This window comes from Protopterus annectens, chromosome 8.part0 (genome assembly GCF_019279795.1).
Source record: "Protopterus annectens isolate FY-2018-M chromosome 8.part0, PAN1.0, whole genome shotgun sequence".
NCBI classification, from domain to species: Eukaryota; Metazoa; Chordata; order Ceratodontiformes; family Protopteridae; genus Protopterus; species Protopterus annectens.
The window spans coordinates 1,365,039,104-1,365,054,398 of NC_056741.1; the positions used below are offsets into that span (position 1 = coordinate 1,365,039,104).

Here is a 15,295-nt window from a genome sequence, read left to right on the forward strand (position 1 = left end):
GGGTGAGAGGGGGGCAACAATTGTGGAGCACACACATCTACTACAGGGCAATGGGTAGTAGATGTGTGTGCTCCACAATTGTTGCCTTCTGAAGGTGCATGCGGGCTTCTGCACATGCACATTCTCAAAACTAGGTGGTGTACAAACTTTGCAGTACAGAGCATGCTATTCTCTTCACTCTGCTGTTGCAGCGAGTCTAGACTTCCTCCTTCCCCCAAGGATGGGTGAGCTGATGTTGGCCGGTCACTTCATCCTTCCCCATGCAACCCCACCCCTTCCCCCCCACCCCAAACACCCGTGCTAGTAGTCAAACTTGATCCACTTGGGTTGCAATAAGGCCTTTATCCATCTGTGTCACAGGGCTGCTTATGCATTGTGATTCTTGAACTTAGATTAATGCAGTCCTTAACTTGTTTTATGAAATACGTGTAGAAATATGTGCTGTAGAACATTTTTTGTTTGATTGATTTGTTTTCATTGCACTTAGACGTTTTAGTTGACTAAAGCTGCCAAGTATGCCAGCTTGCTTTACAAAAACAAGTCATGGATTGTAGTGATGTGGGTGATCTTCATACCTCATATGTATGCATAACATAGCATGAATCCAAAGGGCTGGGATGCAACAGCAACGAAAGGTAGAACATCTTCTAGCAGAAAAGATATTGATGAGAGAAATGTAGTTAAAATTGAGTGGAATCTTTTCCTGAATAGCTAACTTGCATGCTCCTGATTTTGAAGGTATTTGGGAGCCACTGCACTGGCTACAACAAATAAAAGTTGGTAGGCATTTTGGGACCTGATACTGCATGTGATGCTGCAAAAAACTACATCAAGACTCAAAGAGGGTTAGATGCTCTTGGACATCATCAGCCAGCTCTTAATTAACCAAAGTAAAGCACTGTCTCATTGAGAAGGTTGTCTTACTGTGCTCATATAGTCCTTTTTGTTAATATTTATTGATCTTGGGTCACAAATTAGATACTGAACTCCTGATTGCTTTCCTTAGGGTGCCTTGGGAGTTGAGGTCAGGGCAAAGGATCAGGTGATAATGGACATGGTATCTGCACTACATGACCCTGACACTGTACTGCGTTGTGTGGCAGAGAGAGCATTCATGAGGCATCTGGTAAGGTTTATGAAACTACAGTTTTCATATTAATGTTTAGCATTCTGTATTACACTAGTAAACAACATTTTCAGAATCAAATGTGTTAAACTCACCAAAAATAAATGCACAAGTAATTTTATATATATATATATATATATATATATATATATATATATATATATATATATATAATATAATATAATATATATTTAAATACATTTTCAAATTCAATATGTGTTGTACCCACCAAAAGTAAATACATAACTAAAAATGTAAGACATCTGTAAATATTTTAATTGTGGTTTCTTTTGAATGGTGAGATGCAGCACATGGAAATAGGAAAAAGTAGGAGACAGTAATGTCAGAAATCATGATGTTCATTGTGTTACCCTGCTGCAGTCATCACACTTGGGTTATCCTGTCGTCAGACGGTCCCGCAGTCGGCTGGAATTCCAAAGTCTTGGTCCGGCGTCAGTTGCTGTCGCTTCTTCCCTGCCGTCAGTGCGTCAGGGGTATATATAATGCATCCGACGCCATTTTCTTCAGTCTTTCTTGCAGCGTGGTGCCCGAAGCAGAAGCAGTTTGCAAGTGCCGGTCAGCCAACTCCTGAGATTTTCGAAGTCGAATTTCAGATCCGAAGTCTTCAATACAGCTAAGTACCCCGTTGGGGAAACTTTTCTTGCCTCAGACCGATGTCAGAAAAAGTTAACAATTGTATTTCTTGTGGGAAGCAAGTACCTCATAAGGATTTTCACTCTTACTGCATTCCTTGCCTAGGCCCAGACCACGACGTCACTGGTTGTCGTTTTTGTGCTAGGTTTAATAAGCGTACTATAAAAAAGACGCTTTGATTTCGCACGACACTACTTCGGTAGAAAATTTAACTACACAATGTCGTCAGAGCAACCGACTACCGGCGTGCACAAAAAACGCAAGGATAAGGACAGACAGCCTAGGCCCAAGCCAGACTCCGAGGCCTCGGCTGGACCACTCTCCGGTTCACCGGTCTTCAGTGAGGCTCCGACGCAGCCCCTGACTACCGCAGATTTGGAACCCGAGACCGCTTCGGAACCTTCGGCGGAGAGCGCTAGGCCGATGCAGCCATTTTGTTCAGCCCCTACCGACGATTCTGCAGAAAGAGATGTTGGTGCTGCAGAAACACCTTCGGTTTCTGAAGGCGTCTTCAGACCAACGACGCTCACCATAAAAACGTATCCTAGGCTTAAGACTCCTATTAAACCTAAAAAGACTGCACTTCAGTCTCTAGTTCAAGGCCCCATGCCTAAGAAACAGATGCTTAAAATGGCTGAAGATTTGATCTCTTTAATCAGGGGTTCCCAACCCCCACCCGACAAAAGGCCTAGACAAGAGGAAGATTATCATTCCTCTGATCAAGTGTCTATTACCTCAGGCTCCTCTGAGGACCAAGATTACTCCTTCTCCCCTTATGAAGATTCTGATGCTGAGGATTCTATTCCCTCAGCTTCTCCTCCTGAAGACTACTCCTTTGGGGAAACTTTACACACTAAGAGGGAACATTTTCACTGGGAAGGTCAGGATTACTCTGACTCAAAGAAAAGGCTCAGAGAATTTCTTTTACTCCCCCAGCACAGACCACTTGCCATCCCCCCAGTTTTAGACATGGTGGATGATGTTTACTTAGAATCTAGTTTGAACCCAGATTCTCTGCCTCCTGCTCCAGCCAAACCAGACACATACTATAGAGTGCCTGATTCCCACAAATTCCTTTATAAAAGCCCTGATGTCCTTCAAGGATGCATCTGCAGTCCTAACATATGGGTTGTCCTGCCTCAGGCAGCCCTTCGGTCGGCCGGATTCCAAAGTCTGGGTCTGGCCTCGGCTGATGTCGCACTTCACCCAACGTCATAGCTGCTAGGGTATAAAGGCATCAGCCGACGCCATTTTCCTCAGTCTTTCTTGCCGCGCGGTGCCCGAAGCAGAAGCTGTTCGCACGTGCCGGTCGGTCAGATCCAGAGATTTCTACTACCGAAGATTTCTAAAAAAGCTAAGTACCCCGTTGGGGACTCTTTCTTGCCTCAGCCGATGTCAGACAAAGTAAATAATTGTTTAACTTGTGGCAAACAAATACCTCATAAGGATTTCCACTCTTACTGCCTTCCTTGCTTAGGCCCAGACCACAACGTATCAGCTTGTCTAGCCTGTGCTTCCTTCAACCAACGGACGCTTAGACGTCGGTCGGAGTTTTCAGAGGAATTTTTTGGTCCCGCTTTTGCATACAAAATGCCATCGGAGACTCCGACTACGCATTTAGCTAAAAAGCGCAAGGAAAAGGACCGACACTTGCGGCCCGCGGTTTTGGCTGAAACCACGGTTAGGCCAACCGCGAGTGTCTCTGTTTCGGCTGAAACCGAGTCCTCGGTTCTTCCTTCGGCCGAAAGCATGCACCCGATAACCGAGGCCTCTCAGAGCATGGCCGAATCTGCTACTGAAATTACTGCTACAGAAGCAGGCACCCAGGATTTGTCAGACACTATTCCTTTAGACATTTCTACCCCTACACGTGGGGCTGCTAGACCCCATGCTTCTATGTCTATCAAGGCTTTTTCCAGGGCTAAAGCAGCTAAATCTTCTAAGGCCTTACCTACAAAAGCTCCCTCACACTGGCCTACCTCTAGTTCCCAGATACTCAGCCTGGCAGAGGATCTTATTTCTTTGATCAGGGGATCCCAACCTCACCCAGACAGGGCCTCTCAATCTCCTCCAGTTAAGAGGCCTAGGACTGAACCCCCTGAACCTGTCTCTACAGACTATTCCGCGGATGACTCAAGATATTTCAGACCATGAGGAAGGCCCATATTCTCCTTATGAGGATTCTGATGCAGAAGACGCCATTCCTTCTGCTTCTCCTCCTGAAGAATTTTCTTTTGGGGAAACCCTACATTCTGTGAGGGAACACTTCCAATGGCAGGGCCAGGATTTTTCAGATTCAAGGAAAAGGCTAAGGACTTTTTTACACTTACCACAGCATAGGCCTTTAGCCATTCCTCCAGTACTATCAGTTGTTGATGATGCATATAATGATGCCAGTACTGCCCCTGACTCTCTTCCTCCGGCCCCCGCCAAGCCTGATAGATATTACAGGGTCTCAGACACACACTAACACTTGTATAAGGCTCATGTTGCAGACCCAGAAACCATTTCACAGGGCCCTAAGGGTGTGGCAGCTGCCTCTGCCAAAAACCCTCTTCCCTCTGAAAGGGAATCTAGAGCATTAGAGAGATGGGGTAAAAAAGTTTATACATCTGCTACTCTTTCGGCCAGGGCCTTAAACTGTCAATTTCACATGATTCAGTACCAGGAATTTTTGTTAGACCAGTTAAATTAAAAACTGTCCTCTCCTGAACCTATAGACCGCAAGTCCCTTCAGGATTTGGTACATAACTCTCAGCAGGTCAGTAATCATTTCTTAAAATGTGGCTATGATGCACTGGAAGTTTTCTTTAGATCAGCTATGACTGGAGCAGTGATTCGAAGGCATGCCTGGTTAAAAGAACAATCCTTACCAGACCATGTTAAGTCAAAACTCCTAGATGCTCCTATGGAGAAACAAAGTTTGTTTGGCTCCCCTGCACAGGAGGTTCTAAAGAAAGTGGAAGAAAAAGCAAAATCTGTGCAAACAGGTCAAGGATTTCTTACAGGTCCAACCTCCGAGGTTTAGCAGAAATTGGCCTTCGAAGAATTGGTCCTTTCCAGACACCTCCAGAGCACAGAAAGGCAGAAATAGACGTCCAAGAGGCAGAAGTCAATCTAGGGGTGCCTACAGGGGACGTCAGTGGCAACCTGCCAACCAGAGAAGTGATGCCACAGCTGCAACTACAACCACTTCCACAGGACAGACACAATGACTTGGCTCTGATTCCGCCTACCAGGGAACAACTGGAAGCACCCTTGGGCGGAAAGCTAGCCTTATTTTCAGACAACTGGCATTGCATTACAGGAGACAAATGGACTTTACAAACAATAGACAAGGGATACAGGTTTCACTTCCACACTCTACCAAAAAAGAGAGGAATGCCAAACCTTCCACCAAACCAAAAAACAGAGGCTCAAAGGCAAATCAACAGCTTACTAAGCATGAGAGCTATAGAAAAGGTACCACCTATGGAACAAGGCCAAGGATTTTACTCCAGGCTTTTCCTTGTACCAATTAAAGAAAATCAATGGAGACCTATTCTCGACTTGTCCGCACTGAACACATACCTCATTGTTCCAAAATTCAAAATGCTGACCCTCCAGCAACTTCTTCCCATGCTGGGCAAGGAGTCTTGGCTGGTGACTCTAGATCTCAAGGAGGCATACCTGCACGTCCCTATACAACCAGATTGCAGAAGACACCTCAGATTTCTTGCAGGATCAGAGCATTATCAGTTCTCAGCATTGCCCTTTGGCTTATCCACTGCGCCCAGAGTATTTACGAAATGCCTGGCATCAGTGATTGCTCATTGCAGGCTTCAGGGAATTCAAATTTACCCATACCTGGACGACTGCCTAATACAAGCAGACAACAAGACAAAATTAACAAAAGATTTGGAAAATGTCATACAACTGTTTCAAGCCTTGGGATACACAGTCAACATTCAAAAGTCAAGACTAGTACCATCCCAAAGGATAACATTTTTGGGTGCAGAACTGGACACAACAACTCAGATGGCTTTTCTCACAGAAGAAAAACAAAAGCAACTACCAGTCTATTTCATGACATTAACAACACAAACTCCGCTTACTGCAAGGAAAGTCCTGCAAGCCCTGGGTTACATGGCATCCTGTATAATATTGATCCCGCATGCCAGGCTGCATATGAGGAAGTTGCAATGGTATCTAAGGAATGTATGGTCTCAACACAAGCACAGTCTAGAAGCCCAGATTCCAATAATTCCATGCCTGAAAAAAGAATTCTTGTGGTGGGCTCAGGCCTGTCAGATGAACAAAGGATTGCCTTTCCACAAACCACATCCAAGCCAGACCATTACCACGGACGCCTCAGACCTAGGCTGAGGGGCACACATGGAGGACAAGTGTATACAAGGCCTATGGACACAAGACCAGTTGAATCTACACATAAATCTAAAGGAGATGCTGGCAGTGAAACATGCAATCCAGGCATTCAGACCTTTCCTTCAACAAGGTCACCTGCTGATAAGGACGGACAATACCACAGTCATGTGGTACATCAACAAACAGGGAGGTACACACTCCTATCCTCTATGCCGGATGGCAATGGACCTGTGGGATTTGGCCCTGAATCTCAACATTCAACTACAGGCCAGATTTGTACCAGGAAAAGAAAATTCACTAGCAGACACCTTAAGCAGAACTACCACGGATGCTCACGAATGAATGCTGCATCCAGACATCTTCAAAACCATAACAAAGAAATGGGGAATGCCAGAGATCGACCTGTTCGCCTCTCCACACAACCAACAATTGAAGAAATTCTGCACAAGAGCATACCACCCACTTGCCTGGAGGGTGGACTCCCTTTCCTTCAGCTGGAAAAACCTGACAGCATATGCATTTCCACCTCTTCCTTTGATGTACAAAGTCCTTCTGAAGATCAGAGAGGAACAGCCAAAGATAATCCTGATAGCTCCAGACTGGCCAAGGCAACATTGGTACCCGCTACTGAGAAGCTTGTCTCGGACACACTCATGGCCTCTACCTCTACGTCCCTTACTTCTAACACAGAACAACTACAAGACCCTGCATCCAAACTTGAAAACACTGCAGCTAACTGCTTGGAATATTGCATAAAACAAAATAAACCAGATTTATCTCAGAGGGTTAAGGACATTATCCTGGAGGCACGCAGACCCTCCACAAGGAAAACTTATTCAGCCAAATGGAAAAGATACCTCATTTGGAGTGCAGCAAAGGGACAAAATGCCTCTTTGGCAAACATAGCACACATCCTGGAATACTTAGCAGAACTGTTCCACAATGGCCTGTCCTACTCCTCCATTAAGATTCATGCATCAGCAATTTCAGCAGAGTACAACATGGATCCTCCTGTCTTCTCTCATCCTCTACTCAGGCAGTTCTTGAGAGGAATCAAAAATGTAAAGCCTCCAAGGAAACCACCTTTACCTACATGGGATCTCAACTTTGTGCTGGAAAAATTAACACTTCCCCCTTTTGAACCAGCAGCAACAGCAGACTTACAGTTCTTATCTTGGAAAACTGCTTTCCTGCTAGCAATCACTTCAGCAAGAAGGGTATCTGAGTTACAGGCCTTAATGGCAGTACAGCCTTTCCTTATCTTCCATCAGGATAGAGTGTCTCTGAGAACTAATCCTACTTTTATGCCAAAAGTGGTCTCCAGGGTATCATTGAACCAAGCAATTCACTTACCTACATTCTTCCCCAACCCACAGAACAGGGGGGAAAGACTACTACATACCTTGGATGTGCACAGACAATTACGCTACTATCTGGACAGAACTAAGACCAACAGAAAAACTGACCAGCTTCTGGTAGCATATGCAACAGGAGTGCAAGGAAAAGCAATTTCAAAACAGACAATCTCAAAATGGATAGGAAATTGCATTAGATTTTGCTACTCTTTTCATGGAAAGACAACACCTGAAAATATCAGGCCTCACTCCACAAGAGCTACAGCCACCACTACAGCTTTCCTACGAGGAGTGGCTACCAAAGACATTTTAGAAGCTGCTACTTGGAGCACCGTGCATACATTTGCCAAGCATTACAGCCTTCCTTTATACTCCAGATCCCGAGCAGGTTTTGCAACGGCTGTTTTGCAAGGGATCTTAACTACACCATCTTTATCTTAGTGCCTCCTCCCCCAGTTTGGCTATGGTATTCTACCCATATGTTAGGACTTCAGATGCATCCTTGAAGGAAATAGTACAGTTTTGTACCTACCATAAATGTAGATGTCCGATAGGTATGCATCTGCAGTCAGGATTACCCACCCTCCTTCCCCTCTGTGGTATTCCTAGGGTATTTACCCCTCTTTAGCTAGCTGTGGGAATCTATTATGGTGTATTTGTTTGTATGTATATATGTATATATATATATATATATATATTGTTTGATTTCTACTGTTTGGAATTATTTGCATTTATCCAAATTTAGCCTTCCTAGAGGGCACCTGGCATCTGGGGCAAGAAACACTGAGGAAAATGGTGTCGGCTGATGCCTTTATACCCTAGCAGCTATGACGTCGGGTGAAGTGCGACATCAGTCGAGGCCAGACCCAGACTTTGGAATCCGGCCGACCGAAGGGCTGCCTGAGGCAGGACAACCCATATGTTAGGACTGCAGATGCATACCTATCGGACATCTACATTTATGGTAGGTACAAAACTGTACTTTGCTGATCCAGAGACCATCTCCCAGGGTTCCAAAGGGGCTAAATCCTGTACCCTCTGAAAGGGACTCCAGAGCACTAGACAGGTGGGGGGAAAAGGTTTACACCTCAGCCACTCTAGCTATGAGAGCACTAAATTGCCAATTTCACATGCTAAAATATCAGCAATTTCTTATGTCTCAGCTAAAACAAAAAATGAGCACACTCCCTCAACAGTTTGAATTGAAAGAAATGCAGGATCTGTTGCATGCAGCTGAACAGGTGGGCAAACATACTTTACAATGTGGTTTTGATTCTTTGGAGGCTTCCTGCAGAGCAGCTGTCACTGGGTCTGTTATTACGTAGACATGCTTGGTTAAAGGAACAAACTCTGCCTGATCATGTTAAAGCAAAGCTTCTAGATGCTCCCTTACAGCAGGATGTTCTATTTGGAGTTAAGGCAGAAGAAGTCTTAAAGAAAATGGAGGATAAGGCAAAATCTATGCAGACAGTCAAAGATTTTCTACAGGTACAGCCCCCTCGCTTCAGCAGAAATTGGCCAACTAAAAATTGGTCCTTTCCAGCTACTGACATACCACAGAGGGGTAAATACAGACGTCCAAGAGGCAGAGGACAATCCCAAGCCCAATACAAACCTCGACAATGGGGCACTGCAGCACAGAAGGGAGGAGAAGACAGGCCCCAATCTACCAGAAGGCAAACTTAATGACTTGCAACGCATCTGGCCAAGAAACACTCTCTTGGCAGCTCTCTTGGGAGGAAAACTCGCACTTTTTTCAGACAACTGGCACATTGTCACAAAGGACAAATGGATCCTAGACATAATTTCACGAGGATACAGATTCCATTTTCACACCTTGCCAATGAAAAGAGGAATGCCAAACCTGCCACAAAATCAATGGGCAGAGGCACAAAAACAAATTACAGCCCTCATCGATATGAGAGCCATTCAACTGGTACCTACACGAGAGCAAGGCCAAGGATTTTACTCAAGACTATTTCTAGTCCCCAGAAAGGACAATGCCTGGAGACCAATTCTGGACCTTTCAATTCTAAACACCTTCTTACAAGTACCCAGATTCAAGATGCTAACACTACAGCAGCTTCTTCCCATGTTGGGCAAGAAAGCATGGCTAGTAACGTTGGACCTCAAGGAGGCATACCTGCATGTCCCTATCAGACAAAGTTGCAGAAGATACCTCCGTTTCATTGCAGGTTCAACCCATTACCAATTCTCTGCACTGCCCTTTGGCTTGTCTACTGCGCCCAGGGTCTTCACAAAATGCCTGGCACCAGTAATTGCATACTGCAGGCAAAGAGGAATTCAAATATACCCATACCTGGACGACTGCCTCATCCAAGCAGAAAGCAAGGACATCCTCTTACAACATCTGGCTTTTGTAAAACATCTTCTAAGTTGCCTGGGGTACACAGTAAACGAAAAGAAATCAAAACTAGTACCCTCACAAAATATGACATTCCTGGGTGCCAGCTTGAATACAACGGCCCAGAAGGCTTATCTGACGCCAGACAAACAATTGCAACTAACTCAATATTTCAAAACAATGGCAACAAAGACCCTACTCCCTGCAAGAAAAATTCTGCAGGCCTTGGGCTTCATGGCATCTTGCATACTACTAATACCATTTGCAAAGCTGCATATGAGGAAATTACAGTGGTACCTAAAAAGTGTATGGTCTCAACACAGCCACAGCTTGGACACAATGATTTCTCTCATTCCTTGCCTACAACAGGAGTTTCTATGGTGGTCACAGGCATGTCACCTCAACAAGGGTCAGCCTTTCACCTTGCGCCCAGCCAGGCAAACTATGACAACAGATGCATCAGACTACGCCTGGGGGGCACACATGGCAGGACAGTGCATTCAAGGCGTATGGACTGCAGATCAAAGAAATCTGCACATCAATCAAAAAGAGATGCTAGCTGTACAGAATGCTCTGACAGCCTTCAAGAACCTGTTACATCCAGGAAAACTTACAATAAGGACAGACAACACCACAGTAATGTGGTACATAAACAAACAAGGGGGTACACACTCCTACTCTCTATGCAGACAAGCAATGACCTTGTGGAACACAGCACTGGCTTACCAAGTTCAGTTACAAGCTCAATTCCTGCCAGGAAAAAAGAACACATTGGCAGACGACCTCAGCAGAAACATCATGGATCCCCACGAGTGGAAACTGGATCCACAAGTATTTGCAATGATAACTCAAAAATGGGGCCTTCCAGACATAGACCTGTTTGCCAGCCCTCAAACCTATCAGCTAACAAAATTTTGTACAAGGACACTTCACCATCAAGCTTGGAAAGTGGACGAGCTCTCATTCAGTTGGAAAAAACCTGACAGTATATGCCTTCCCTCCATTGCCTGTCCTCACAAAGGTGCTTCTGAAAATCAGAAAGGAGAGACCACGACTGCTACTCATAGCCCCAGACTGGCCACGCCAGCACTGGTACCCACTATTAAGGAATATGGCCCAGGGCCCACCTTGGATTTTGCCACAAATTGCTCATTTGCTCACACAGCAAAACAATCAGATTCTGCACAGCCAGCTCAAAACCTTAAATCTGGCTGCATGGCAGATCAACTAAGCATCCAGCCAGCTCCTCTTTCCCAAGCAGTTATGGATGTTCTTCTGGAAGCTAGGAGGCCCAGCACCAGGAAGGCCTACTCGGACAAATGGAAAAGATTTTGCGTCTGGAACCAAGCTAAAGGCCAAAACACACTTCAGCCTCACATGCCTCAGATTCTACAGTATTTAACTGAGATGTTGCACAAAGGACTTTCTTTTTCTTCCATTAAAATCCATGCATCAGCTATTTCAGCCCACTACAACACGGATCCAGTCTTATTTTCATATCCACTTCTAAGGCAGTTCCTCAGAGGGGCAAAAAACATTAGACCCCCCAGGAGAGCACCTACACCAACATGGGACCTCAATTTTGTTCTGGAAAAACTTACGCTACCTCCCTTTGAACCAGCTTTCTCTGCAGATCTACAGTTTCTATCATGGAAGACTGCCCTACTGCTAGCAATAACTTCAGCTAGAAGAGTCTCAGAGCTGCAAGCACTAATGGCAGTGGAACCTTTCCTCATGTTCCATCAAGACAGAGTTTCTCTACGAACTAATCCTTCCTTCATGCATGCCTAAGGTGGTTTCCAGTGTGGCTTTAAATCAAACCATCCACTTACCCACCTTCTTCCCAAATCCACAGAACAAAGGAGAAAGGACTCCTGGATTCCTTGGACATTCACAGGCAACTTCGTGACTAAGGTTTTCAGAAAATCTGACCAGCTCTTTGTATCCTGTGCTACAGCTTCATAAGGGAAGGCTATATCAAAACAAACCATTTCCAAATGGATAGGACATTGCATTCATTTTTGCTATACCTATCATGGAAAACCAGATGTCCTTCATGGATGCATCTGCAGTCATAACAAATGGGTTGTCCTGTCGTCAGGCAGCCCTTCGGTCGGCCGGATTCCAAAGTCTGGGTCCGGCTTCGGCTGATGTCGCACTTCACCCGATGTCATCTCTGCTGGTCTTCGGGTATAAAGGCATCAGCCGACGCCATTTTCCTCAGTCTTTCTTGCCGCGTGGTGCCCGAAGCAGAAGCTGTTCGCAAGTGCCGGTCGGTCAGATCCAGAGATTACTACTACCGAATACTACTTCGAAGACTTCTAAAAGCTAAGTACCCCGTTGGGGACTCTTTCTTGCCTCAGCCGATGTCAGAAAAAGTCAATAACTGTTTAACTTGTGGGAAACAAATACCTCATAAAGATTTCCACTCTTACTGTCTGCCTTGCTTAGGCCCAGACCATGACGTAGCAGCCTGTTCGGCCTGTGCTTCCTTCAACCGACGAACGCTTAGGCGTCGGTCGGAGTTTGCTGAACAGTTTTTCGGCTCAGATTTTGCATACATTATGCCGTCGGATCCTCCGACTTCCCAAATTGTTAAAAAACGCAAAGAAAAAGACCGACAATCGCGGTCCGCGGTTTTGGCCAAAACCACGGTTAAGCAAGCCGCGAGTGTCTCGGTTTCGGCCGAAACTGAGAAAATTGGTCAAACTTCAGCCAAATCCATGACTACTACTGAGGCTCCTGCTACCTTAGTTGAATCGGCCTCAGAAATTTTGCCTACTACTGTGGTTCCTAGTGATTTATCAGACACCATCCCTTTGGATGTCTCTACCCCAGCACGTGGTGCTGCTAGGCCTCCTGCAGCCATGTCTATTAAGGCCTTTGCCAGGGCTAAAGCAGCCAAATCTGCTAAATCAGTGCCTGTTAAGCCCCCCTCACACAGGCCCACTTCAAGTTCACAAATGCTTACTCTGGCAGAAGATTTAATATCCTTAATTAGGGGATCCCAATCTCACCCAGACAGGGCCTCTCAGCCCCAGAAAAGAGACCTAGAGCAGAGCCCCGAGCCAGTGTCCTCTGATGATTCTGCGGATGACTCAGACATTACAGACCAGCCAGAGGCTCCTTTTCTACTTATGAAGATTCCGATGCTGAAGAATCCATTCCAGCTGCCTCTCCACCAGAGGAATTTTCCTTTGGGGAAACCTTACATGCCATGAGAGAACAATTCCAATGGCAGGGACAAGATTTCTCAGATTCAAGAAAAAGCTTAGGACTTTTCTGCACTTACCACAACATAGGCCCTTAGCTATACCTCCTGTACTGCCTGTTGTGGATGATGCATTTAATGATGTTTGCACTGCTCCTGATTCTTTACCTCCAGCCCCTGCCAAACCAGATAGATTTTACAGGGTGCCAGACACTCATCACCACCTATACAAGGCCCCACTTGCAGACCCCGAAACTATATCCCAGGGGCCTAAGGCAGTAGCCTCGACCACAGCAAAAAACCCTATTCCTTCTGAAAGGGAATCCAGGTCCTTAGAGAGATGGGGGAAAAAAGTTTACACTTCTGCTACTCTCTCAGCTAGAGCTTTAAACTGTCAGTTTCATACGATCCAATACCAAGAGTTTATGCTTGATCAGTTAACTAAAAAACTGTCCTCTGATGAATCCTTAGATAAGAAATATGTATTAGAAATGGTGAATAACATCCAACAGGTTAGTAACCATTCCTTAAAATGTGGCTATGATGCACTGGAGGCTTCATTTAGATCAGCCATGACTGGCACAGTGATAAGAAGGCATGCATGGTTGAAAGAACAGGTCTTACCGGATCATGTTAAAGCAAAGCTATTAGATGCTCCTATGGATAAGGCCAGTCTATTTGGTACACCTGCCCAGCAAGTAATGAAGAAAATGGAAGAAAAGGCAAAATCTGTACAAACAGTTAAAGATTTCTTACAGGTTCAGCCCCCAAGGTTTAGCAGGAACTGGCCTGCCAAAAATTGGTTCTTTCCTGACTCCACAAGATCCCAAAGGGGCAGGAATAGACGCTCTAGAGGCAGAAATCAATCCAGAGGAGGTGCCTACAGAGGACGACAGTGGCAAGGCAATAACCGAGGCACAGACACAACCACTGCCACTGCAACAGGACAATCACAGTGACTTGGCTCTGACACCGCCTACCAGGGAGCAAATAGCAGCACCATTAGGCGGAAAGTTAGCCTTATTTTCGAAAAAATTGGCACTATATCACAAAAGACAAGTGGATTTTGCAAACCATAGACCAAGGCTACCGGTTCCACTTCCACACCTTACCAGTAAAAAGAGGAATGCCAAACCTACCTCCAAATCAAAAAATAGAAGCTCTACAGCAGATAGAGGAATTAACAAAGATGAGAGCTGTGGAAAGAGTACCAATAACAGAACAGGGCAAAGGATTCTACTCCAGACTCTTCCTAGTACCAAGAAAAGAGAAAAGTTGGAGACCTATTCTCAACCTGTCCGTCTTAAACACATACATCATTGTCCCAAAATTCAAAATGCTGACCCTACAGCAACTTCTTCCCATGCTGGGCAAGGAGTGTTGGCTGGTAACTCTAGATCTCAAGGAGGCATACCTGCACGTCCCCATTCGACAAAATTGCAGAAGATACCTCAGATTTCTTGCAGGATCAGAGCATTATCAATTCTCAGCATTGCCCTTTGGCTTATCTACTGCGCCCAGAGTATTCACAAAATGCCTGGCATCAGTAATCGCTCACTGCAGACTACAGGAATCCAAATTTATCCATACCTGGACGACTGCCTGTTACAAGCGGACAACAAAAGCAAGCTGACAACAGATTTACAAAGGGTCATTTACTTGCTACAAGCCCTGGGATACACAGTCAATTTACAAAAGTCAAGGCTGATACCATCCCAAACAAGAACATTCTTGGGCGGAATTGGACACAGTAAAAGAGGTGGCATTCCTAGCTGCAGAAAAACAAAAAGGACTGCCTCTTTACTTCTTGGCATTAACAAAGCAGAACAAACTAACAGCAAGAAAAGTTCTGCAGGCCTTGGGCTTCATGGCATCATGCATAATCTTGGTCCCACATGCCAGACTGCATATGAGAAAGCTACAGTGGTACCTAAAGAATTTATGGTCTCAGCACAGGCACAGCTTAGAAACAGAAATCCCACTAATCCCATGCCTAAAACACGAGTTCCTATGGTGGGCTCAAGCATGCCAGTCAAACCCAGGCTTACCCTTCCACAACTTTCGAGCAAGCCAAACCATCACAACGGACGCCTCAGACCTAGGATGGGGCGCACATGCTGGACAAATGCATACAAGGATTGTGGACTCAAGACCAGCTGCACCTGCACATAAACCAAAAGAAATGCTGGCAGTAAAACTGGCAATCCAAAATTCAGACC

General features: G+C 45.3%; 1 protein-coding gene across 2 annotated transcripts in view; it reads left to right on the forward strand.

Moving 5' to 3' along the window:
• The window catches only part of HMBS (hydroxymethylbilane synthase), a 378,523-nt gene that overhangs the window by 260,743 nt on the left and 102,485 nt on the right, over positions 1-15,295 (forward strand). For both annotated transcript variants that reach the window (XM_044080943.1, XM_044080944.1), the window contains exon 11: positions 1,007-1,126. In XM_044080943.1, coding sequence (XP_043936878.1) covers positions 1,007-1,126 — 120 coding nt within the window. The remainder of the gene's footprint in view (positions 1-1,006; positions 1,127-15,295) is intronic.